This window comes from Protomyctophum bolini (genome assembly GCF_963924005.1).
Source record: "Protomyctophum bolini genome assembly, chromosome: 6".
NCBI lineage: Eukaryota > Metazoa > Chordata > Actinopteri > Myctophiformes > Myctophidae > Protomyctophum > Protomyctophum bolini.
In genome coordinates this window covers 49,432,933-49,459,900 of record NC_137867.1, presented here as the reverse complement: position 1 = coordinate 49,459,900, position 26,968 = coordinate 49,432,933, and the positions used below count along the sequence as shown (strand labels likewise).

Genomic DNA, 26,968 nt, shown 5'->3' with positions numbered 1-26,968 from the left:
TACGTACCCTGGCCAGCAGGTATTAGGAGCAGTCCCCATGGTTACATGGTGTAGTTACGTACCCTGGCCAGCAGGTATTAGGAGCAGTCCCCATGGTTACATGGTGTAGTTACGTACCCTGGCCAGCAGGTATTAGGAGCCGTCACCATGGTTACATGGTGTAGTTACGTACCCTGGCCAGCAGGTATTAGGAGCAGTCCCCATGGTTACATGGTGTAGTTACGTACCCTGGCCAGCAGGTATTAGGAGCCGTCACCATGGTTACATGGTGTAGTTACGTACCCTGGCCAGCAGGTATTAGGAGCAGTCCCCATGGTTACATGGTGTAGTTACGTACCCTGGCCAGCAGGTATTAGGAGCCGTCACAATGGTTACATGGTGTAGTTACGTACCCTGGCCAGCAGGTATTAGGAGCCGTCACCATGGTTACATGGTGTAGTTACGTACCCTGGCCAGCAGGTATAAGGAGCCGTCACCATGGTTACATGGTGTAGTTACGTACCCTGGCCAGCAGGTAGGAGCAGTCCCCGTGGAAGGTGTAGATTTGACCGTCGAAGGTGTTGACGTGCGCGCCGCCCTCCACCGAGCAGATCCCCGTGCACGCCTTCTGCTGACAGCTCCACTGAGCGGCCACACACACACTGATGGCACACACGCACACACACACACGCACGCACACGCACGCACGCAAGCACACACAGTAACACACACGATGATAATGATGATTAGCAGTGGTGGTAAATGTATCTATACGCCTCAGGCCGTCATAAGGATTGGAACCGAGAGGTGCCTTGGACGTGTGTGGCCGTCCTAGCGCACTCTCAATGATACGGGGCGAGATAAGAATATTCAGAATTTTTCCTATTTATTCTTTTGGCATTTTTTCGCTTTTCGCTTGCCGTACGCTAACGCTCTGTGCAACTATTAGCTTGTCATTGACTCCCATGTTAGCGCGGCGTATACTTCCGGCACTAAAAGTGTTTTAATAAGAGTCTGGAATTCAACAACTTATTTGAGTAAAAGTAGTGTACAAGAGTATTGATATCAAATAAAATAAAATAAATGATCAATTCTGCTGACGAAAACTAAACGGAAACTAAACGGAAACTAAGCTATGGTGACTAAAACTGAGACTAAATATACTGACAATTTCGTCAACAGATAAAAAACTAGACTAAAATATTAGGAAGGGACAAGAGATCCACTATAAGTCATTTTACAATTAGTTGCATGCTGAAAATAGCAGATCTACAAGCTCACAACGCGTCGCAGCGGCTATTTTCAGCATTTACGACGGCATCAAGGCCCGCCAAAATACATTTTAGTCTAGTCAAAACTAGACTAACACCAAAACATTCCATAAAACTAAACTAAAACCATTCAAGATCCCTAAACTTCTTTGCTTTGTTTTACTATTTTGCAAAACATTTTTGAATCTTTAAAATTAATCTTCTACAAGCTCACAACGTGTCAATGTAGATTGGCTATAGTTGAACTATTACAAAAATGTTTTTCTAAATAGTAAAAAGAAAAAAAAGGCGTCGCGACGCGTTGTGAGCTTGTAGATCTGCTATTTTCAGCAAGCAACCAAGTGTAAAAGGACTTATACTGGATCTCTTGTCCACTATAGTCCCTTCCTAACATTTTAGTCTAGTTTTTATTTGTCGACGAAATTGTCAGTATGTTTAGTCTTAGTTTTAGTCATCGTAGCTTAGTTTTCATTTAGTTTCCATTTGTTTTTGTCAGTGAAAATAGGTAGTCGACGAACATTTTTCGTCTTAGTTTTAGTCGACGAAAACAAAACTGGTTTAGTGGAGCCCTAAATGACTAAAATCTAAAAATCTGCTGCCAAAAACCCCAGCGGTCCTACCAGGTCTTGCAGGGCCCGTGGTAGGACTGTCCCGGGGCGTAGCTCTGGTTGTTGTAGGAGCAGGAGCACTCTGTGAGCGGGACGCAGCCCGTCCCGCCGATGTCATCCAGCACCGTGCCTATGGGGGAGGGGTCACACAGAGAACACCCGTTGGGCTTAACCACAGGAGGGGGCAGTGAAGCCAGTAGGAAATCCTGACTTCCTGAAAGTTCATATAATGGCCTGTTGTGGCGCTGTCTGTCATTGGGCCCAAAAAAACCCCATAGCTCCATAGAGGTCCATGTATTTGGGCCCAACTTCACCTAGACTGTATTACCTTAATAAACATGGTCATGAATACTTTCTGCTTCCAGTCACTAGTTTAAAGTCTCATTTCTCATGTCATAATATTCTTTTTGGAAAATGATGGTCCCATTTATTAACAAAATGACCATAAAGTCGAGTATGTTCAGGCCTGGAGGCCGTCACAGTGGGTAATGTTACCTGGAGGACAGAACCAGGCCGTCACTACAGTGGGTAATGTTACCTGGAGGACAGAACCAGGCCGTCACTACAGTGGGTAATGTTACCTGGGGGACAGAACCAGGCCGTCACTACAGTGGGTAATGTTACCTGGGGGACAGAACCAGGCCGTCACTACAGTGGGTAATGTTACCTGGGGGACAGAACCAGGCCGTCGCTACAGTGGGTAATGTTACCTGGGGGACAGAACCAGGCCGTCACTACAGTGGGTAATGTTACCTGGGGGACAGAACCAGGCCGTCACTACAGTGGGTAATGTTACCTGGGGGACAGAACCAGGCCGTCACTACAGTGGGTAATGTTACCTGGGGGACAGAACCGGGCCGTCACAGTGGGTAATGTTACCTGGGGGACAGAACCAGGCCGTCACTACAGTGGGTAATGTTACCTGGGGGACAGAACCAGGCCGTCACTACAGTGGGTAATGTTACCTGGGGGACAGAACCAGGCCGTCACTACAGTGGGTAATGTTAGCTGGGGGACAGAACCGGGCCGTCACAGTGGGTAATGTTACCTGGGGGACAGAACCAGGCCGTCACTACAGTGGGTAATGTTACCTGGAGGACAGAACCAGGCCGTCACTACAGTGGGTAATGTTACCTGGAGGACAGAACCAGGCCGTCACTACAGTGGGTAATGTTACCTGGGGGACAGAACCAGGCCGTCACTACAGTGGGTAATGTTACCTGGGGGACAGAACCAGGCCGTCGCTACAGTGGGTAATGTTACCTGGGGGACAGAACCAGGCCGTCACTACAGTGGGTAATGTTACCTGGGGGACAGAACCAGGCCGTCACTACAGTGGGTAATGTTACCTGGGGGACAGAACCAGGCCGTCACTACAGTGGGTAATGTTACCTGGGGGACAGAACCGGGCCGTCACAGTGGGTAATGTTACCTGGGGGACAGAACCAGGCCGTCACTACAGTGGGTAATGTTACCTGGGGGACAGAACCAGGCCGTCACTACAGTGGGTAATGTTACCTGGGGGACAGAACCAGGCCGTCACTACAGTGGGTAATGTTAGCTGGGGGACAGAACCAGGCCGTCACTACAGTGGGTAATGTTACCTGGAGGACAGAACCAGGCCGTCACTACAGTGGGTAATGTTACCTGGAGGACAGAACCAGGCCGTCACTACAGTGGGTAATGTTACCTGGAGGACAGAACCAGGCCGTCACTACAGTGGGTAATGTTACCTGGGGGACAGAACCAGGCCGTCACTACAGTGGGTAATGTTACCTGGAGGACAGAACCAGGCCGTCACTACAGTGGGTAATGTTACCTGGAGGACAGAACCAGGCCGTCACTACAGTGGGTAATGTTACCTGGAGGACAGAACCAGGCCGTCACTACAGTGGGTAATGTTACCTGGAGGACAGAACCAGGCCGTCACTACAGTGGGTAATGTTACCTGGAGGACAGAACCAGGCCGTCACTACAGTGGGTAATGTTACCTGGAGGACAGAAGCAGCCGTCGCTACAGTGGGTAATGTTACCTGGAGGACAGAAGCAGCCGTTACTACAGTGGGTAATGTTACCTGGAGGACAGAAGCAGCCGTCACTACAGTGGGTGTCACAGACGTCGCTGGCGGCGGGGTTGGTGCAGCTGTCGGTACAGGGACTGCCACACTCGCTGTACACCATGTTGAAGGGACACTGCCTCCCTGTGGACAAACAATGTATTACACCATGTTGAAGGGACACTGCCTCCCTGTGGACAAACAATGTATTACACCATGTTGAAGGGACAGGGGCTTCACTGCCCCCTCCTGTGGTTAAGCCCAACGGGTGTTCTCTGTGTGACCCCTGTGACGGACAAGTGCAATATATATATATAATGAAGCGATGCATGCACAAGAGGCTAGGGGGAGGGGCTACGGGCCAAGATGGAGTCTGAAGAGGTGAGTTTTCAGACTACGGCGGAAGATTGGGAGTGACATTATTGTGTCATTCGACATCATCGGTAACACCTGTGAATTAAGTAACTAGCTGGGAAGGGGCCAGGAAGTAGGAAGAGATGATCTGCGTGCATTAATACCCTATTGCACTTATTTTGCAATTTAGTACAAAACAAAAAAAAAACTACAAAACAATCAACATTAGCAGAGCTTAAAAACAGAGTAGCCCAAAGAAAAGCATGCGCCACGTGTCAGCGTCAGCATGTGTGTGTGTGTGTGTGTGTGAGTGTGTGAGTGTGTGTGTGTGTGTGTGTGTGTGTGTGTGTGTGTGTGTGCGTGCGTGCGTGCGTGCGTGTGTGTGTGTGGTGGTCCTCACAGCAGTGCTGGGGGGTCCTCCACTGTCGCGGGGTGCGTCCGGCGTGCACACACTGCCGGGAGAACTCGGCCTGCGTGCTGCACAGACACTCGTCACCGCCGTCGTCACCGCCGCCGCCCCCGGATCCCGCCGTGGTACCGGACATCGGGCGAACACCCCCCGGCCCCACCGTGGTCCCGAACCCGACCGCGGTCACCAACGTCGGGCGAACACCTCCCGGCCCGAGCGTGGTGGACCCCAGCGCCGCCCTCACAGCCCTCACAGCCCTCACGGGGTAAACGCGGATGCTGTTGGCTCCTCCTCCTGTCAATTCAAAGATTACAATTATCTATGTGTCTCTCAGTCATGATACATTACACATGCCTTACACTGTACTGTACTGTACTGTACTGTACGTCAGAGAGAAACCTACAGTCACGTCGGAGCCTTAGATATAGACAGAGTTACGCAAACTGCGTTCACTGTCGGAAAAAATATTCTCCGGGTCTCTCGAGGGGAGGGACTGCCACGCTCTACAGACAGACCACTGTTTCCCCAGACAGAGGGTCGGGACCCGGGGGGGGGGGCAGTCAGACAGATATCTAACCAGGGGGGCAGTCAGACAGATATTTAACCAGGGGGGCAGTCAGACAGATATTTAACCAGGGGGGCAGTCAGACAGATATTTAACCAGGGGGGCAGTCAGACAGATATTTAACCAGGGGGGCAGTCAGACAGATATTTAACCAGGGGGGCAGTCAGACAGATATTTAACCAGGGGGGCAGTCAGACAGATATTTAACCAGCGGGGCAGTCAGACAGATATTCTGTGAAGCCACAAGGAAATTGGGATTTCCTGAAAGTTCATATAATGGCCTGTTGTGGCGCTGTCATTGGGCCCAAAAAACCCCATAGCCCCATAGAAGTCCATGTATTTGGGCTCAACTTCACCTAGACTGTATTACCTTAATAAACATGGTCATGAATACTTTCTGCTTCCAGTCACTAGTTTAAAGTCTCATTTCTCATGTCATAATATTCTTTTTGGAAAATTATGGTCCCATTTATTAAAAGAATTACCATAAAGTCGCGCATGTTCTGAGGGGCGTGGCTACCGTTACAGTCTATGAACGGGATTCCCCTCCCACTCGAGTCAAAATAAAAACCAACAGAGAAGAAGGGGGGAAGTCCCGCCTCGTTGTCTGGGCCAGCCAATGGGCCAGCTGGGCCAAAACGGATCTAGAAAGATGGCGACTTACAATTCAAGGACTGACAGGCTTCATTTTACGTTCATGTTAGACCCGCGGAACGCTTTGTCCATATTTTTAAAGTCTATGGTCGGGACCCGGGACCCCTCAGTGGGGCACGCAGGCTAGATTGTTTGGGGTCACGACTCGAGAAAACAAAAGTTTCCATTCTGACCTGAGATCAGATTCTATAAATGTTCTTCTACATCCTGACAGTTTTCTGAAAAAGCTATGTTTCCATGTCAGTCGTTCTTTTCAAAAATAGCAGACCTACAAGCTCGTAGCGCGCCACTCGGTGGCGCGCTACGAGCTTGTAGATCTGCTATTTTTCAATAGCTAAAGCATAACGTAATGCTAACCGCAAAAGGGGTTAAAAAGATTCATTCATCAAAGATGTCATTTCAACAAACAATGACTCGACGATGATGACGAAGATGATGAAGATGACGACAGTTGAAATGCAGCGGTTTGTTTGTCACCTGCCGCCGCCGCCGCCGCCGAGACGCTCCCGCCCTCCTGGCCGCCGCGGCGGGAACAGTGACAGAGGTCGGACACGCACACGTCCACGAACGGCCTCACGTCCATCACCGCCGTGCAGCCGCGGAACGCCGGAGCGGAGAAGAGCTGCTCACAGACCGGCCGCTGCATGGGGACGAGACAACAGACAACATGTACATGAGAAGAGATGCTCACAGACCGGCCGCTGGGGACGAGACAACAGACAACATGTACATGAGAAGAGATGCTCACAGACCGGCCGCTGGGGACGAGACAACAGACAACATGTACATGAGAAGAGATGCTCACAGACCGGCCGCTGGGGACGAGACAACAGACAACATGTACATGAGAAGAGATGCTCACAGACCGGCCGCTGGGGACGAGACAACAGACAACATGTACATGAGAAGAGATGCTCACAGACCGGCCGCTGCATGGGGACGAGACAACAGACAACATGTACATGAGAAGAGATGCTCACAGACCGGCCGCTGCATGGGGACGAGACAACAGACAACATGTACATGAGAAGAGATGCTCACAGACCGGCCGCTGCATGGGAGGAGACAACAGACAACATGTACATGAGAAGAGATGCTCACAGACAGACAACAGACAACATGTACATGATAAGAGCTGCTCACAGACCGGCTGCTGGGGACGAGACAACAGACAACATGTACATGAGAAGAGATGCTCACAGACAGAGAGGAGACAACAGACAACATGTACATGAGAAGAGATGCTCACAGACAGAGAGGAGACAACAGACAACATGTACATGAGAAGAGATGCTCACAGACAGAGAGGAGACAACAGACAACATGTACATGAGAAGAGATGCTCACAGACAGAGAGGACACAACATGAGAATACTGTAAGTGTTTATTCAGCCAGCCAACAGCTGGTAGAAGGGTGTAATTAAGGTGTAAATGTTACCATGTGGGTACAGTTGGGAGAAGGGGGGGGTAAGGTGAGGTCAGAGCAGGTCTCAGTTGGACCATCCACTCTCCAGGTGTTGCCGTAGTCTGAGGGTCTCATCCTGCTACCTGGACGCATCAACACAGGGTTCAAATGTTACATAGTCTCAGCGCGCATGACGCACACACGTGCACACGCACACACACACACACACACGCACGCACATGTTCGTCGCCTGCCTTTTTTCACTGACGAAAAACTAAATGAAAACTAAGCTATGGCGACTAAAACGAAGACTAAATATACTGACAATTTCGTCCTATAGACTAAAATGTTAGGGAACACACACACACACACACACACACGTTACCATGGCTGTAGAACTCTCCGTAGAGCGGTACTCCGTTGAAGTCTCCACACAGACCACAGGTGTGGTTCTTGTACTTTGCGTCTAGCTCCACCTGCAGGACAGGCACAGGAAGCACAGCATGTTTTTGATTGATTGATTGATTGAAATATGTATTAACAGTTTGCAGAATTACCGTACATCTCCATTGTCAAAGTGGCCCTCTAGACTCACCAGTAAAGAGTCTCTCTGGTTCCAGTACGCCACCAGGCCCAGCTTGGCTTTGACGATGATGTAGGAAACAGTCTGCTCGATGATGACTCCAGATTCACTGTAGGGGAGGGTGACCCTATACACAAAACAAACACACCATGAAGGGTGACCTATACACACAAAACAAACACACCATGAACACGTGTGTGTCGCACACACACGCACAAATGCAGACAGAGACACTTAGAGTCATAGATTTAGAGCAGGAACAACCCAAACTAGAAACTACAGAACGTGATGTCCAGATATGGAACTAGATAGATGTGTTTCCTTGTCATGACGCAATAACCTCATAATCATAGTCTGAGATATAGGACCAGATAGGAGGAGATAGGAGGGGAGGTAGAGGAGGAGGTTTTTTATTTTATTTATCTTTTGGTTTCCTTGTGGCTCAGATTATGATGATGGTAATCAGGATGTCTTGGATTTGACCAGAAGACGAAGACATGATATCTGCCATGTGTATTAATAGCCTTGGCTGTAGGCAGACATGTCATTACAGAAAAAAAGAGATATAGAACGAGATAGATATAGAACACTAAAGTTGTCCTTTTTAAGCACCCCTCCTGGGCCTTAAAGTGGTGGGGTCAAGGTTCAAGGTTATCTTTATTTGTCTCCCTCGGGAGAAATGTGTCTTGGAGACAGAGACACAGCTGCATACAGATAGCAGACATACGAAAAGGAAAAACACCATGAAACACCCAACATACACAAAACAGAGATATTGCACACAGCTTTCAGTTGATTAGACGGTAATTATCACACAGGCGGACGGACACAGACAACTCTGAAGCTGCGCGTGGATTATAATTAATAGTTTAAATTGACCAAATGGACCTGTACAGGTCTGTAACTCTGAGATAACAGACAGAACGGCACAGCCTGCTCTTAAAGGAGAATTCCACACTGAAAGGCTTTCTTACCTTTATGTGTAGTTGTTACGTCCCCACCAAAGAGGTCCAGGTGTTATTTTTGTGCAAAAACTCCTTATTGGCTGTTTCCCCTAACATAAGCCCTAAATGAATTGCATTGAATGGAATGGGAATTGAATGGGGCTATGGGGTGTTGTGCTAATTCAGTTATTTCCATCGCTCAAAATTATATATTTTTTGTATAATTATATCCTCTCTTCATAATGTAAATAATATCCCAAGCGGCACACTTTGCTACTTATTTCGATGGGAATAAGCAAATTAGCACAACACCCCACAGCCCCATTCAATTCCAAATCCATTCAATTAAATTCATTGAGGGCTTATGGTAGGGGGAAATATAGCCAATAAGGAGTTTTTGCACAAAAATAACACCTGGACCTCTTTGGTGGGGACGTAACAACTACAAAGAAAGGTAAGAAAGCCTTCTAGCATGGAATTCACCCTTACTTGGCTGCAAAGGTGAGCAGTGAATACTATGAGTTTCTTTCTAGTGTTACTGTCTCAGGGAGATGAAAGCCTGGGTATGGAGGCTACTGTCTCAGGGAAATGAAAGCCTGGGTATGGAGGCTACTGTCTCAGGGAAATGAAAGCCTGGGTATGGAGGCTACTGTCTCTGGGGAAATGAAAGCCTGGGTATGGAGGCTACTGTCTCAGGGAAATGAAAGCCTGGGTATGGAGGCTACTGTCTCTGGGGAAATTAAAGCCTGGGTATGGAGGCTACTGTCTCAGGGAAATGAAAGCCTGGGTATGGAGGCTACTGTCTCTGGGAAATGAACGCCTGGGTATGGAGGCTACTGTCTCAGGGAAATGAACGCCTGGGTATGGAGGCTACTGTCTCAGGGAAATGAACGCCTGGGTATGGAGGCTACTGTCTCTGGGGAAATTAAAGCCTGGGTATGGAGGCTACTGTCTCAGGGAAATGAACGCCTGGGTATGGAGGCTACTGTCTCTGGGGAAATTAAAGCCTGGGTATGGAGGCTACTGTCTCAGGGAAATGAACGCCTGGGTATGGAGGCTACTGTCTCAGGGAAATGAACGCCTGGGTATGGAGGCTACTGTCTCAGGGAAATGAACGCCTGGGTATGGAGGCTACTCTCTCTGGGGAAATGAAAGCCTGGGTATCGAGGCTACTGTCTCAGGGAAATGAAAGCCTGGGTATGGAGGCTACTCTCTCTGGGGAAATGAAAGCCTGGGTATCGAGGCTACTGTCTCTGGGACCAGGAGGAGATCCACATCTCACACGCTGCTGTCCGTAGACGGTTTGCGTTTCCCACGAAGCTGCAGCGTATATTCTACCTACTATACGACGACGACGAGCGAGGAGGAAGTATTTATCTGATGCAGATAAAAGTCTTATCTCCAGGAGAACAGGAGTAAACTGGAACAATGGTGCGAGAGAGTGAGCGCCCATGCCTTGCACGGTGACTGAGGAGATAGCGAACAGCGTGACTTTAAGCCCTTCACGACTGGAACGCACCTGTGTCGCGTCAGCGTCTAACCACCGTAAAACATTAATTTAATCTTTAGCTGTTGCAGAAAATAGCAGATCTATACAAGCTCGTATAGCGCGGCACCGAGTGCGGCACTATGAGATTGTAGATCTGCTATTTTTGCAAAAACAAAAATCTCTGAAAATGTGGCACGAATCTTCCAATATACAGAATATCCAATATACAGTATATCCTTTCACAGCGAACGTTTTTAACGCATATTTTTCCTTCTAGGGGGGGGGGGGGGGGGGGGTGGGAGGAGTCCTTGACATGAAAACGTTCGAGCACCACTGATACGTTTTTTCAGAAAACTGTCAGGATATTTTGTAGAATCTAAACCTCAGGGCTCAATGGGTTAACCCATTCTGAACGGGAACCCATTTTTCGTGTTCAGCATCATTCTCATGCTTTAGCTATTGAAAAATAGCAGATCTACAAGCTCATAGCGCGCCACCGAGTGGTGCGCTATGAGCTTGTAGAGGTCTGCTATTTTTTTTTTGAAAAATCGAAGAACGACTGACATTTTTTTAGAATCTGATCTCAGGTCAGAATGGGTTAATCAGACCAGTGTGTGTCCAGTGGAAACCTCGTATGAATCTGATCTCAGGTCAGAATGGGTTAAAGGAATGCAGCGTCACGACTCCAGGCTATGGTTTGAACCCTGAGGCTACGAATGGATGGATGGATGGTTTTTCTGAAAAACCCCCTGTTTCTGTGTCAGTTGGTGCTCAACCTTTTTCATGTCAAGGACCCCCAGAATTATCTGTATTTGGCCGAGGACCCCCCCCCCATCTGAAAATATGTTGTTCCAGGGACCCCTCTCCCAAAGAGAAGCAAAGATTTGAGCTAAAAATGCTCTGAAATAATACATATTCAAAGATTTGTGCCACATTTTCACGACTTTTCTAAAATAGCAGATCCACAAGCTCATAGCGCGGCACCGAGTGCCGCGCTATGAGCTTGTGGATCTGCTATTTTGCCATAGCTAAAGTATAACATAATGCTTAAATCACCAAAAGGGGTTCCTGCCCAGAGTGATTTAAAATAAGCAAGAACACGTCTCACAAAGAGTGGAATTAAGTTTCCCTATAAAAGGGGAATCTGTGACATGTGATGAAGACATCACACAGGTTTTCAAATGTATAAAATGTTATTAACCCATTCTGACCTGAGATCAGATTCATACGAGGTTTCCACTGGACACACACTGGTCTGATGAACCCATTCTGACCTGAGATCAGATTCATACGAGGTTTCCACTGGACACACACTGGTCTGATGAACCCATTCTGACCCGAGATCAGATTCTAAAAAATGTCAGTCGTTCTTTGATTTTTCAAAAATAGCAGACCTACAAGCTCGTAGCGCGCCACTCGGTGGCGCGCTATGAGCTTGTAGATCTGCTATTTTTCAATAGCTAAAGCATAACATAATGCTAACACCCAAAATGGGTTCCCGTTCAGAATGGGTTAAAATAGCTGATCTACAAGAGGGGGGAGGAGGGTGGGGGGATTTTTGGGCCAATGCATTTATATCCTTCGCCAGTGGCGCGCACAGAGACACACTAGGGGGTGCTAGAGCACCCCCTGCCCTTTTGGCAATGTGCTCTTTAAAAAAAAAGAAGCTTAATGTGTAGTGTGTGGACCATATGGTGACATTGATCACTTCTTGATAAAAAACGCTTCTACTATATTATTTAGGCCCCCACAATCTAAAGCTATGTTTCTATGTCAGTGGTTCTTCGATGAAAAGAAAATAGCAGACCTACAAGCTCGTAGCGCGCCACTCGGTGGCGCGCTATGAGCTTGTAGATCTGCTATTTCTCAATAGCTAAAGCATAACATGATGCTATAACACCAAAATGGGTTAAGGCAACCAAGCCGGTTCCACGCGCTGCACAAGGTGCCCTTTTTTTTTCACTTGAGCACCACCTGCCCCTCTAAATGTCTGTGCACGCCACTGTCCTGCCCCTCTAAATGTCTGTGCACGCCACTGTCCATGCCCCTCTGAATGTCTGTGCACGCCACTGTCCTGCCCCTCTAAATGTCTGTGCACGCCACTGTCCTGCCCCCTCTGAATGTCTGTGCACGCCACTGTCCTGCCCCTCTAAATGTCTGTGCACGCCACTGTCCTGCCCCTCTGAATGTCTGTGCACGCCACTGTCCTGCCCCTCTAAATGTCTGTGCACGCCACTGTCCTGCCCCTCTAAATGTCTGTGCACGCCACTGTCCTGCCCCCTCTGAATGTCTGCGCACGCCACTGTCCTGCCCCCTCTGAATGTCTGTGCACGCCACTGTCCTGCCCCCTCTGAATGTCTGTGCACGCCACTGTCCTGCCCCCTCTGAATGTCTGTGCACGCCACTGTCCTGCCCCTCTGAATGTCTGTGCACGCCACTGTCCTTGGCCATGTGACATCCACCATCATAGCTCTGGCGTTCTTATGTGTGACGAGATAGAGATGGAGAGACGTTGTTGTCCTGATCTCCACCATCGTCTGTCTTTCTTCCTCATAGCTGAACAACTATCCATCCATCCATCCATCCATCCGATCTGACTGATAGCCTGCCATGGTAAAAATGGGACCCAGTGCCTCCCTGCTTGACACTCGGCATCAAGGGTTGAATTGGGGGGGTAAGTCCCTGCGACATACTAGCGTCATGTCCAGGGGGTGTACTTGGACATCAAGCTGCCTCACGCTACAGAAACAGGAGACAGGCTACCCGCCCCTCTAGACCAGAAAGCACGCTGTCTGGGCCAGGCTACCCGCCCCTCTAGACCAGAAAGCACGCTGTCTGGGCCAGGCTACCCGCCCCTCTAGACCAGAAAGCATGAACGCTGTCTGGGTCAAACTTACGTCTTTCCGTCGACAGCCACCGTGCCTCCTCCTCCTCCGCCTCCACCAGGGGGCGCCAGCTCCACCACGGCTCCGTCGAGCTTCATGACGACGGCGGCGACGCCGGCGGGCGAGCGGCGCAGCTGCACGTTGAAGTCCCCCCTGTAGGTGGCGCCGCAGAGCGCCGTCAGCACGTGGTTGCAGCTGGACGGCAGCTGGAAGACGTCGCCGTCGAACGTCTTGTAGCGGTACTGACCCCAGGTGCTGCAGACTCGCTCGTTATGGACCGGGTTCACGTCTAGGAGAGGACCGTTTCCAATTAACCCATTCTGACCTGAGATCAGATTCATACCAGGTTTTCCACTGGACACACACTGGGTCTGATTATAACCCATTCTGACCTGAGATCAGATTCTAAAAAATGTCAGTCGTTCCTTAGATTTTTCAAAAATAGCTAAAGCATAGCATGAATGCTATAATACCAAAATGGGTTCCCGTTCAGAATGGGTTAATCCAGAGCGACTTACATTAAGCAAGAACAAAAAAGCATGGGAATACATCACATAAAAACATTTATCATGAAACATGCGTAAGCTAAGAACGTAACAGTGGAATATCTATATAATGAAGCTATACATATAAACTATACATCTATACTATACTATGCTATACATATGAACTATGACGTGCTATGACGACATACAATGCAATTATAGTGCCGTCTACATAACATGCTATAAGTCTGTATCAAATGCTATCTAAGTCTACAGAAATGCTATGGTAAGTGCTATGGCCATGATGGAGAGGGGAGAGGGGAAATATTTATTTAAGTCCAAGGCAGAACAGGGTAAACAAACAAAAAGTACTAGTAGCTGTATAAGCTCAGGAAACTCAGAAGAGCCAAAATGCTAAACTAAAAAAATGCATAAAGTCCAAAAAATGCAAACCTTACAAGGAGACAACAGAACCAGGAACCTTGGGGCGTAGATGTGCGGACCCCTGGTCCCTATAATCCCTAGCCCCAGGGACCCCTGACCCCAGGGACCCCCCCTAACCCATCGACCCCTGACCCCTGCCCCCCCCATACAAAAGGCTTCTATCTCCACTGGCTCACCTGCTAGGTCTGGGAGTTCCATGGCAGAGCTGTTGTTGGATGAGGCTTCTGTTGACACAGAACACACACAGGATCTATTAATCTATTCAAACAGATCTATAGATCTACAGACACACATGTATTATCAACCCATTCTGACCTGAGATCAGATTCTATAAATGTTCTTCTACATCCTGACAGTTTTCATTCTGACCCGAGATCAGATTCTATAAATGTTCTTCTACATCCTGACAGTTTTCATTCTGACCTGAGATCAGATTCTATAAATGTTCTTCTACATCCTGACAGTAAGACTGAAAAAGCCATGTTTCTATATAGGTCAGTCGTTCTTCGACTTTTCAAAAATAGCAGAGCTACAAGCTCGTAGCGCGCCACTCGGTGGCACATGAAAGGAAAAAGCCACTATAAAACATTAAAATAAATGTGATCGACAGGCAGCCCATACCATACTGTACATCCAAGGAGGAGAAACGTTGCATTAAACAACGTTAGACAACATTAAAAACTCACTTTGCCAGTCATGTCATGTGCATACCTAACCCTCCACCTTATACTTCATATTGACTATATAAATACCTAACCATACCTAACCCTAACGTTCTACTTTATACTTTATATTTACTATATAAATACCTAACCATACCTAACCCTAAGGCTCTACTTTATACTTTATATTTACTATATAAATACCTAACCATACCTAACCCTAACGTTCTACTTTATACTTTATAATAACTATATAAATACCTAATGTTCTACTTTATATTGACTATATAAATACCTAACCATACCTAACCCTAAGGCTCTACTTTATACTTCATATTTACTAAATAAATACCTAACCATACCTAACCCTAACGTTCTACTTTATACTTTATAATAACTATATAAATACCTAATGTTCTACTTTATATTGACTATATAAATACCTAACCATACCTAACAATAAACGTTCTACTTTATACTTTATATTTACTATATAAATACCTAAACATAGCTAACCCTAACGTTCTACTTTATACTTTATATTTACTATATAAATACCTAAACATAGCTAACCCTAACCCTCTATATTAATTGTTGGCATCGATAAAAGACAGCAATAAAAAAATGCCAACGTTATTTTATCAAAATCACAAAAACAGTGGAAGCCGCAGTTTCAATCTTTCGTTATACACTCAATGTAATTAACACCCCAAACAACTTGGGAATGAATAGAACAATTAAATAAACAGCAGTATTGTGACACTGCCTTCATTGAATCATCCGTGTGCATAATTTGTTTTGACTCTCAAATTGATTCATTTCCTCAATCCGTTGCAGGAATTCTTTTCTTTTCTTTTCTTACCCCTGATGTTTCCGTGTCAGTCATTCAGCGTTGTGGTTTTCCTCCTGAGCTTTAATTATGTCTAAATGTCAGAATGCCAAACCACACTGCTGGTGTTGTGCCTGTCAATCAAGCTATGGCGGCGATCAGCCAATCGCAGGCCAGTGTTTGTGTTAACCCATTAAGACCCGAGAACAGATTCTACAAAATTCCTTCTAAATCCTGACAGTTTTCTGAAAAACCCTCATGAGTTTAGCTACCCCCCCCCCCCCCCCCCCCCCCCCCCCCATCTGAAAATATGTAGTTCCAGGGACCCCCCATCTGAAAATATGTAGTTCCAGGGACCCCCAATCTGAAAATATGTAGTTCCAGGGACCCCCCCAGAAGCAAAAAATATAAACTCCTCTTGGCTGAGACAGATAGACAGACAGACAGACAGACAGACAGACAGACAGACAGGCACTCACTATCACGCGCACGCACACACCCACACACACACACACACACACACACACACACACACACACACACACACACACACACACACACACACACGCACACGCACACACAGGCCAATATACTGTAGTATCAAAAAGCTGTTCCAACACTAGATCTTACATATAGGACATATATGACACAGGACATTATTAATTAACCCTTTCAGACCCGAGACCGGATTATTCAAATGTTTTCTAAATCATGACGGTTTTCTGAAAAACTATTTCATGTCGATTGACACCAAACAATTACATGTAATTCCCCCCCCCCTCCCCTCCCCTCCCCCCACCCCCCCCCATCTGAAAATATGCAGTTCCAGGGAGCTCTGAGTTAAAACAACGTTCGCTCCCAAAGAATATATATATATATATATTCAACAATTTGTGGCACGATTTTTGGCACGATTTTTCAAAAAATAGCAGATCTACAAGCTCGTATACTGGGTGTCATTTTTTCAACAGCTATAGTATAACTTAATGCTTAGAACACACTGGAAAAAAAAGGAAAGTGTAGTTGGAGCGATGCCAACAGCGGGGTGATAAAGATCACCTTTCAGTGCTCTGTGATCCCATCAGGCAGAACACATCGTTTACTCCATACCATGAAAGGAACACAAACAATATATTGTTTTTTTTTTCAAAAATTGTTAAAATGTGCCTCAAATCTTTCAGAAAATTGTCATGATTTAGATTTTTTTTTTTTTTTTTAATTTCGACGTCAGGCCTGAATGCGTTAAATATCATAGGAATTATTAAGCCCAAATAAAGCTCGATCCCGACGGCCTTTACTGCATGTCACCACCCCCCCCCCCCTCTCCTGTCAGCCTACTGTCTGTCCCTCCATGAAATATATAAAATAAAAGCCAAAAGCCAAAAAAAACTACTGCAAAACTACTGCAACTGCAAAAACCCAAAATGTACAAGAGATTCTACAACAAAAAGTGCCCCTTAATAAATATATAATTTCATACATTGAAAAGCTGAAAAAAAGCTTACGCGTTTTAAGCTAATAGATCAGCTATTTCATTTGCATTATTATTTGAATTTTAAACATAATATGATATAATATAATATAATATTAAATTATCATTAATTAATTTGTGCATTTCAGTCATTTGTCATATAGGTCAGGCAAACTGTACAAAATGTTTTCTTTATCTATCAGCCCCCCCCCCCCCCCAAAAAAATAAATAAAAATAATTATCGCGTAAACCGCAATGATTTGTGCGAAAGCTATAATCAAATCAAACGTCACCTTCAAATTAAATTGGTAACCGTGTGCCAGCCATCCCTATGCTGCAGTAGCAGCAGTAGAATGGTTTCCAATGTTTCTTGATAAATGTTTTTATGTGATGTATTCCCATGCTTTTTGTGTTCTTGCTTAATAAAATAAAGTAAATCGCTCTGGATTCAGAGCGTCTGCTAAATGCCTAAATTGTAAATTGCAGCCGTAGCAGCAGTCGTACGTACCAACATTGAAGTGTAGCGCGCTGGAGGTGGAGGCTAGCGGGGCCGTGGTCAGACACAGGAGGGTCAACCACAGCAGGCCGCTGGCGGTGATGGAGGTGGAGGTGGAGGTGGAGGAAGCCATGGCTGATGGCGGTGGACAGCAGGAGGAGAGAGAGCTCACCTGCAGTGTGCTGCAGTCCACAGTCACTCAGGTGATGTGGAGGAGAGGCGTGTGTGTGTGTGTGTGTGTGTCACACACAGGTATAGGTGATGTGGAGAACTGTGCCACCAGCCGCCATGCTTTATACTGCAGTCAGTGCATGTGCGGGGACGATGTGGGCAGGTCACGTATCAGCCCATGACACCCTCCATCATGTCACCGTGTTTGGCATGTGTGATGTCACCTGGGGCTGGCCGACCGGCACTTCCTTGTCCCATTCCATTCTCACATATTGTTGTGTTTTCTACATTTAAAGTACGGTAAACTCACATATTGTTGTGTTTTCTACATTTAAAGTACAGTAAACTCACATATTGTTGTGTTTTCTACATTTAAAGTACAGTATACTCACATATTGTATTGTTGTGTTTTCTACATTTAAAGTACAGTAAACTCACATATTGTTGTTTTTTCTACATTTTAAAGTACAGTAAACTCACATGTTGTGTTTTCTACATTTAAAGTACAGTAAACTCACATATTGTTGTGTTTTCTACATTTAAAGTACAGTAAACTCACATATTGTTGTGTTTTCTACATTTAAAGTACAGTAAACTCACATATTGTTGTGTTTTCTACATTTAAAGTACAGTAAACTCACATATTGTTGTGTTTTCTACATTTAAAGTACATCATAATCACATATTGTTGTGTTTTCTACATTTAAAGTACAGTAAACTCACATATTGTATTGTTGTGTTTTCTACATTTAAAGTACAGTAAACTCACATATTGTTGTGTTTTCTACATTTAAAGTACAGTAAACTCACATATTGTTGTGTTTTCTACATTTAAAGTACAGTAAACTCACATATTGTATTGTTGTGTTTTCTACATTCTAAAGTACAGTAAACTCACATATTGTTGTTTTTTCTACATTTTAAAGTACAGTAAACTCACATGTTGTGTTTTCTACATTTAAAGTACAGTAAACTCACATATTGTTGTGTTTTCTACATTTAAAGTACAGTAAACTCACATATTGTTGTGTTTTCTACATTTAAAGTACAGTAAACTCACATATTGTTGTGTTTTCTACATTTAAAGTACAGTATACTCACATATTGTATTGTTGTGTTTTCTACATTTAAAGTACATCATACTCACATATTGTTGTGTTTTCTACATTTAAAGTACAGTAAACTCACATATTGTTGTGTTTTCTACATTTAAAGTACAGTAAACTCACATATTGTTGTGTTTTCTACATTTAAAGTACATCATACTCACATATTGTTGTGTTTTCTACATTTAAAGTACAGTAAACTCACATATTGTTGTGTTTTCTACATTTAAAGTACATCATAATCACATATTGTTGTGTTTTCTACATTTAAAGTACAGTAAACTCACATATTGTATTGTTGTGTTTTCTACATTTAAAGTACAGTAAACTCACATATTGTTGTGTTTTCTACATTTAAAGTACAGTAAACTCACATATTGTTGTGTTTTCTACATTTAAAGTACAGTAAACTCACATATTGTTGTGTTTTCTACATTCTAAAGTACAGTAAACTCACATATTGTTGTTTTTTCTACATTTTAAAGTACAGTAAACTCACATGTTGTGTTTTCTACATTTAAAGTACAGTAAACTCACATATTGTTGTGTTTTCTACATTTAAAGTACAGTATATACTCACATATTGTTGTGTTTTATACATTTAAAGTACAGTATATACTCACATATTGTTGTGTTTTCTACATTTAAAGTACAGTAAACTCACATATTGTTGTGTTTTCTACATTTAAAGTACAGTAAACTCACATATTGTTGTGTTTTCTACATTTAAAGTACAGTAAACTCACATATTGTTGTGTTTTCTACATTTAAAGTACAGTATACTCACATATTGTATTGTTGTGTTTTCTACATTTAAAGTACAGTAAACTCACATATTGTTGTGTTTTCTACATTTAAAGTACAGTATATACTCACATATTGTTGTGTTTTCTACATTTAAAGTACAGTAAACTCACATATTGTTGTGTTTTCTACATTTAAAGTACAGTAAACTCACATATTGTTGTGTTTTCTACATTTAAAGTACAGTATATACTCACATATTGTTGTGTTTTCTACATTTAAAGTACAGTAAACTCACATATTGTTGTGTTTTCTACATTTAAAGTACATCATACTCACATATTGTTGTGTTTTCTACATTTAAAGTACAGTAAACTCACATATTGTTGTGTTTTCTACATTTAAAGTACAGTAAACTCACATATTGTTGTGTTTTCTACATTTAAAGTACAGTAAACTCACATATTGTTGTGTTTTCTACATTTAAAGTACAGTAAACTCACATATTGTTGTGTTTTCTACATTTAAAGTACAGTATATACTCACATATTGTTGTGTTTTCTACATTTAAAGTACAGTAAACTCACATATTGTTGTGTTTTCTACATTTAAAGTACATCATACTCACATATTGTTGTGTTTTCTACATTTAAAGTACAGTAAACTCACATATTGTTGTGTTTTCTACATTTAAAGTACAGTAAACTCACATATTGTTGTGTTTTCTACATTTAAAGTACAGTAAACTCACATATTGTTGTGTTTTCTACATTTAAAGTACAGTAAACTCACATATTGTTGTGTTTTCTACATTTAAAGTACAGTAAACTCACATATTGTTGTGTTTTCTACATTTAAAGTACAGTAAACTCACATATTGTTGTGTTTTCTACATTTAAAGTACAGTAAACTCACATATTGTTGTGTTTTCTACATTTAAAGTACAGTAAACTCACATATTGTTGTGTTTTCTACATTTAAAGTACAGTAAACTCACATATTGTTGTGTTTTCTACATTTAAAGTACAGTAAACTCACATATTGTATTGTTGTGTTTTCTACATCAGGAGAAATTAGTCTTGCTCAAGGACACTTGGACACTAACTCTGGGGGAGCCCACGGGGATCGAACCGGGAACCTTTCGGTTGCCACCCGGGCCACTGGGCTCAGGGGGTAGAGCGCCTATAATACGGCACTGACGACGCGAAGGAGAGAACACACCCCCAGCGTCTCCGGCGGGAATCGAACCCAGGACCAAGTTCTAGCTGTGAGGCGACAGCATTGCACATTGCATAATTATTATTACAAAAACAAACAAAAAAATCTACTTTTGAATTGGAATCCAAAAAAATAGAATCCAGTTGAAACAGCTGAAATCAATAACATTAACCCATTCCGACCTGAGATCAGATTCTATAAATGTTCTTCTATACACATCCTGACAGTTTTCTGAAAAAGCTATGTTTCCGTGTCAGTCGTTCTTCGATAAAAAAAAAAATAGCAGATCTACAAGCTCATAGCGCGCCACTGAGCTTGTAGATCTGCTTTTTTTCAATAGCTAAAGCATAGCATAATGCTAACACCAAAAGGGGTCAACTGAAGGTGGCCCTCCGGGGCCGGCCGGTTGGATCAACGCATGATGAAAACATGCCTGTGCACCACACCTGCATGGGCCCCGCCCGCTCCCACCTGTTAACGACGACACGTCATCAGCGCACGCACACGTCAGCGCACGCACACGTCAGCGCACGCACACGTGACACACCTGAATCTACAGCTTTCTGTGGAACCCGTGCTGCTGCAGCACGGGTTCCACAGAAAGCTGTAGATTCAGGTGGGAGGGACATTTCTCGTGCCAAAATCAATGTGTTTCCTTGTTGTGAGCAATGAAACATCCTCCGGGCCAAAAGAAAATAGCCGTTTCACTTCCTCGTGTTTCCACTGCTTGCGGCATCACAACAGGAGGGGATTTTTTTTTAATGTTTTATACATTTTCTTTTTCCAAATGTAGTTTCCTTGTCCAAACAGATGACATAATCTTTAGTTTTTCTTCTTCCTCGTGTATATATATATGTCTTCACTAATCACAATAATTAAACGATTTGATATGCCTGAAAGGATCTGCCAAAGTAGTAGAAATGTGATCCCATGTGACACCCGTCCTGGCCCGGCTCCACTGCAGGCTCTTCTCTTTTTTTTATCCCACGATTTTGTAACGCATTTTTCACCCCTGTGTAAATCATCTAATGTGATCCTGGGCTCTACACACCCTCCACCAACCTAGTCCCCATATATGGGGGACAAGGGGAGACCAACCTAGTCCCCATATATGGGGGACAAGGGGAGACCAACCTAGTCCCCATATATGGGGGACAAGGGGAGAGCAACCTAGTCCCCATATATGGGGGACAAGGGGAGACCAACCTAGTCCCCATATATGGGGGACAAGGGGAGAGCAACGGACTTGAACTCATGCTTCCTTTCATGCCTGAGTGTCCAAGTTGCTCCTTTACACCTGACAGGGGGGAGTTTCCCTGGTTGGACGTAGCGCGTGGAAGGAACACGTTATTCCAACCAGTTCCTTTCCCCTCCATCAGGCGCCCCGGCTGGCCAGGGGGAGGCCGTTTAGAGACCAGGATTACTGCATGTTTTTTGTGAGGGTACCTACCCTAGGGGACACGGGGAGAACATGTGAGGGTACCTACCCTAGGGGACATGGGGAGAACATGTGAGGGTACCTACCCTAGGGGACATGGGGAGAACATGTGAGGGTACCTACCCTAGGGGACACGGGGAGAACATGTGAGGGTACCTACCCTATAGGGGACACGGGGAGAACATGTGAGGGTACCTACCCTAGGGGACACGGGGAGAACATGTGAGGGTACCTACCCTAGGGGACATGGGGAGAACATGTCAGGGTACCTACCCTAGGGGACATAGGGAGAACATGTGAGGGTACCTACCCTAGGGGACATGGGGAGAACATGTGAGGGTACCTACCCTAGGGGACACGGGGAGAACATGTGAGGGTACCTACACTATAGGGGACACGGGGAGAACATGTGAGGGTACCTACCCTAGGGGACACGGGGAGAACATGTGAGGGTACCTACCCTAGGGGACACGGGGAGAACATGTGAGGGTACCTACCCTAGGGGACACGGGGAGAACATGTGAGGGTACCTACCCTAGGGGACACGGGGAGAACATGTGAGGGTACCTACCCTAGGGGACACGGGGAGAACATGTGAGGGTACCTACCCTAGGGGACACGGGGAGAACATGTGAGGGTACCTACCCTAGGGGACACGGGGAGAACATGTGAGGGTACCTACCCTAGGGGACACGGGGAGAACATGTGAGGGTACCTACCCTAGGGGACACGGGGAGAACATGTGAGGGTATCTACCCTAGGGGACACGTGGAAAACATGCAAACTCCACACAGAAAGGCCCTTTCGCCAACCCCGCCTGCGGGTATGGGCACTGATGACGCGGAGGAGGAAACACGCCGCCAGCACCCACAGCGTCCGCGCCAGCACCCACAGCGGCCGCGCTATGAGCTTGTAGATCTGCTAATTTTACAAAACAATAGTGGATGCGCAAACTTTAAAAAAAACTCTACAACAAGTGCTTCAGATACAGATCACGGGTACAGAAAGCATCACCTTCTCCATAATATGGTCGACTGACAATTATCGCAGACACTGAACAGAATTTTGACCATGCCTGATCAGCTCTGGCCTTATTGGACATGCCTGCAATCTGCAGGCCCCTCACCACTGATTTATATGGACATTACAGTCAATCTGCAGGCCCCTCACCACTGATTTATGGACATTACAGTCAATCTGCAGGCCCCTCACCACTGATTTATGGACATTACAGTCAATCTGCAGGCCCCTCACCACTGATTTATGGACATTACAGTCAATCTGCAGGCCCCTCACCACTGATTTATGGACATTACAGTCAATCTGCAGGCCCCTCACCACTGATTTATGGACATTACAGTCAATCTGCAGGCCCCTCACCACTGATTAATGGACATTACAGTCAATCTGCAGGCCCCTCACCACTGATTTATGGACATTACAGTCAATCTGCAGGTGATTTATGGACATTACAGTCAATCTGCAGGTGATTTATGGACATTACAGTCAATCTGCAGGTGATTTATGGACATTACAGTCAATCTGCAGGCCTCTCACCACTGATTTATGGACATTACAGTCAATCTGCAGGCCTCTCACCACTGATTTATGGACATTACAGTCAATCTGCAGGCCCCTCACCACTGATTTGTGGACATTACAGAGGCTTCCAAACATGAACACAAGTAGTTTACATCTGTAAGCCAAGCTGTAAAATAGCATCCTTAAGACGCTGGTGTACCTACAGTAAGGAATGCCTCTTCCAGACTGTGGTCAAATGTACGTGATGCCACTTCCAAAATGGTCACTTCTCTACTGTCCTCATCAACAACAACAGTATCTGGTGTATTAGCTGCATGTGACAGATGTCACAGCTAATTAAATACACCGTTTACATTTATTGTGCATGAACATGGTGCTTATACATTTTGGCAGATGATGAAACATCAAACGTATGAACTTATGTCCTCAGGTCAACAATTATAGCAATGTACATTCCCTTATAATATACATAGCAGCACACACACACACACACACACACACACACACACACACACACACACACACAATTGCTGCAGATAAACGCACAGACAAAACCGGTTTTCCTCTCTTAGAGGAAACACTTAGAGGAAATGCAGTTACGGCAAAAAATGTACATGAACAGCACGCGCTGCGCGCGCACACACACACACACACACACACACACACACACACACACACACACACACACACACACACACACACACACACACACACACACACACACACACACACACACACACACACACACACACACACACACACACACACACACACACACTTATCGTCTCACAGCTAGAAGGCCCGGTGGGGGGGGGGGGGGGGGGGGGGGGGGAGAGAACAAACAATCACACCCATGTGAAGTGAGGGCCGCTCTTATCATGATCATGCACCATCTCATTCTGGCCAATCACAATACACAGGTTTAATGTCTGTCTTTATAGTTCAATGTTTGTTTTGTAAACACGTGAAGGGGAAAACAATGAAGGGGAAAAGTACGTCATATTGTCTCTTTATTGTTAACGGCGTTTAATGTTTGTGTTGTTACATCACCATCACATCAACCTAATCGACGCGAGTTAGACTGTTAATATATCAGCGCCCCTCACTTCACACGGGTGTGATTTTTTTATCCTCAATGTATACATGATTCACAAATTTCACACGCACACACAAAGCTGGGCATATAGCAGTGCTGGAAATATGTTGTTCCAGAATCAAGAGACACACACATAATATTATTAGATTAAAAATTGTTCAAAATTTCCAGATTTTGAAGAATGTCCGCCTCTGTGTGTGTGTGTGTGTGTGTGTGTGTGGGGGGGGGGGGGGTATTTATATGAAAATATCCTGACCAATGGCATTGCAATTTGCAAGACTAAACAATGAACATCAATGATTATGTTGAAGGTGGAAATAAAAAGAAAGAAGACAAATATATTAATTAAGTCATTAATTAATATATAAATGTTGCTATAAAAGCATCGATGGGACTTACAAGGAACAGTACCCGAGTAAATAATGTAGTTACTTTAGAAATACTGTAAATACTGCAACTGTACTCCGAGCTTAACCCATTTTGGGGCGGGAACCCCTTTTGGTGTTAGCATTATGAAATCGAAGAACGACTGACATATAGAAACATAGCTTTTTCAGAAAACTGGGCAGGATGTAGAAGAACCATTTATAGAATCTGATCTCAGGTCAGAATGGAAAGCTGTCAGGATGTAGAAGACATTTATAGAATCTGATCTCAGGTCAGAATGGGTCAAATAAAGGTTAGATTTGTGGTAAATGCCGTTTCCTTGTCATCATAAACGCATTGGGCTGCTCGCCTTCTCACCAGTATGGACAACGCATCACTTATGAGTTATGACAGGGCTGCTCCAACGCATCACTTATGAGTTATGACAGGGCTGCTTCAACGCATGACTTATGAGTTATGACAGGGCTGCTTCAACGCATGACTTATGAGTTATGACAGGGCTGCTCCAACGCATCACTTATGAGTTATATGACAGGGCTGCTTCAACGCATCACTTATGAGTTATGACAGGGCTGCTTCAACGCATGACTTATGAGTTATGACAGGGCTGCTCCAACGCATCACTTATGAGTTATATGACAGGGCTGCTTCAACGCATCACTTATGAGTTATGACAGCGCTGCTCTAACGCATCACTTATGAGTTATGACAGCGCTGCTTAAACGCATCACTTATGAGTTATGACAGCGCTGCTCCAACGCATCACTTATGAGTTATGACAGGGCTGCTCCAACGCATCACTTATGAGTTATGACAGGGCTGCTTCAACGCATCACTTATGAGTTATGACAGCGCTGCTTCAACGCATGACTTATGAGTTATGACAGCGCTGCTCTAACGCATCACTTATGAGTTATGACAGGGCTGCTCCAACGCATCACTTATGAGTTATGACAGGGCTGCTTCAACGCATCACTTATGAGTTATGACAGGGCTGCTCCAACGCATCACTTATGAGTTATGACAGGGCTGCTCCAACGCATCACTTATGAGTTATGACAGGGCTGCTCCAACGCATCACTTATGAGTTATGACAGCACTGCTCCAACGCATCACTTATGATTTATGACAGCGCTGCTTCAACGCATCACTTATGAGTTATGACAGCACTGCTCCAACGCATCACTTATGAGTTATGACAGGGCTGCTCCAACGCATCACTTATGAGTTATGACAGCGCTGCTCCAACGCATCACTCATGAGTTATGACAGCGCTGCTCTAACGCATCACTTATGAGTTATGACAGCGCTGCTCCAACGCATCACTCATGAGTTATGACAGCGCTGCTCCAACGCATCACTCATGAGTTATGACAGCACTGCTCCAACGCATCACTTATGAGTTATGACAGCACTGCTCCAACGCATCACTTATGAGTTATGACAGCGCTGCTCCAACGCATGACTTATGAGTTATGACAGCGCTGCTCCAACGCATCACTCATGAGTTATGACAGCACTGCTCCAACGCATCACTTATGAGTTATGACAGCACTGCTCCAACGCATCACTTATGAGTTATGACAGCGCTGCTTCAACGCATCACTTATGAGTTATGACAGCGCTGCTCCAACGCATGACTTATGAGTTATGACAGCACTGCTCCAACGCATCAC

General features: G+C 45.0%; 1 protein-coding gene across 1 annotated transcript in view; it reads right to left on the bottom strand.

Moving 5' to 3' along the window:
* Positions 1-17,744, bottom strand: part of LOC308317084 (mucin-2-like) — a gene marked incomplete at its 3' end in the record, with an annotated part of 49,869 nt that extends 32,125 nt beyond the window's left edge. Inside the window, exons 1-11 of the mRNA XM_080765875.1 lie at positions 17,603-17,744; positions 14,309-14,356; positions 13,216-13,492; positions 7,898-8,012; positions 7,688-7,778; positions 7,336-7,445; positions 6,375-6,537; positions 4,670-4,972; positions 3,934-4,059; positions 1,871-1,988; positions 503-641 (exon numbers count right to left, since the gene is read on the bottom strand). Coding sequence (XP_080622001.1) covers positions 503-641; positions 1,871-1,988; positions 3,934-4,059; positions 4,670-4,972; positions 6,375-6,537; positions 7,336-7,445; positions 7,688-7,778; positions 7,898-8,012; positions 13,216-13,492; positions 14,309-14,356; positions 17,603-17,723 — 1,611 coding nt within the window. The 5' untranslated portion in view covers positions 17,724-17,744. The remainder of the gene's footprint in view (positions 1-502; positions 642-1,870; positions 1,989-3,933; positions 4,060-4,669; positions 4,973-6,374; positions 6,538-7,335; positions 7,446-7,687; positions 7,779-7,897; positions 8,013-13,215; positions 13,493-14,308; positions 14,357-17,602) is intronic.
* Positions 17,745-26,968: the final 9,224 nt, after the last annotated feature.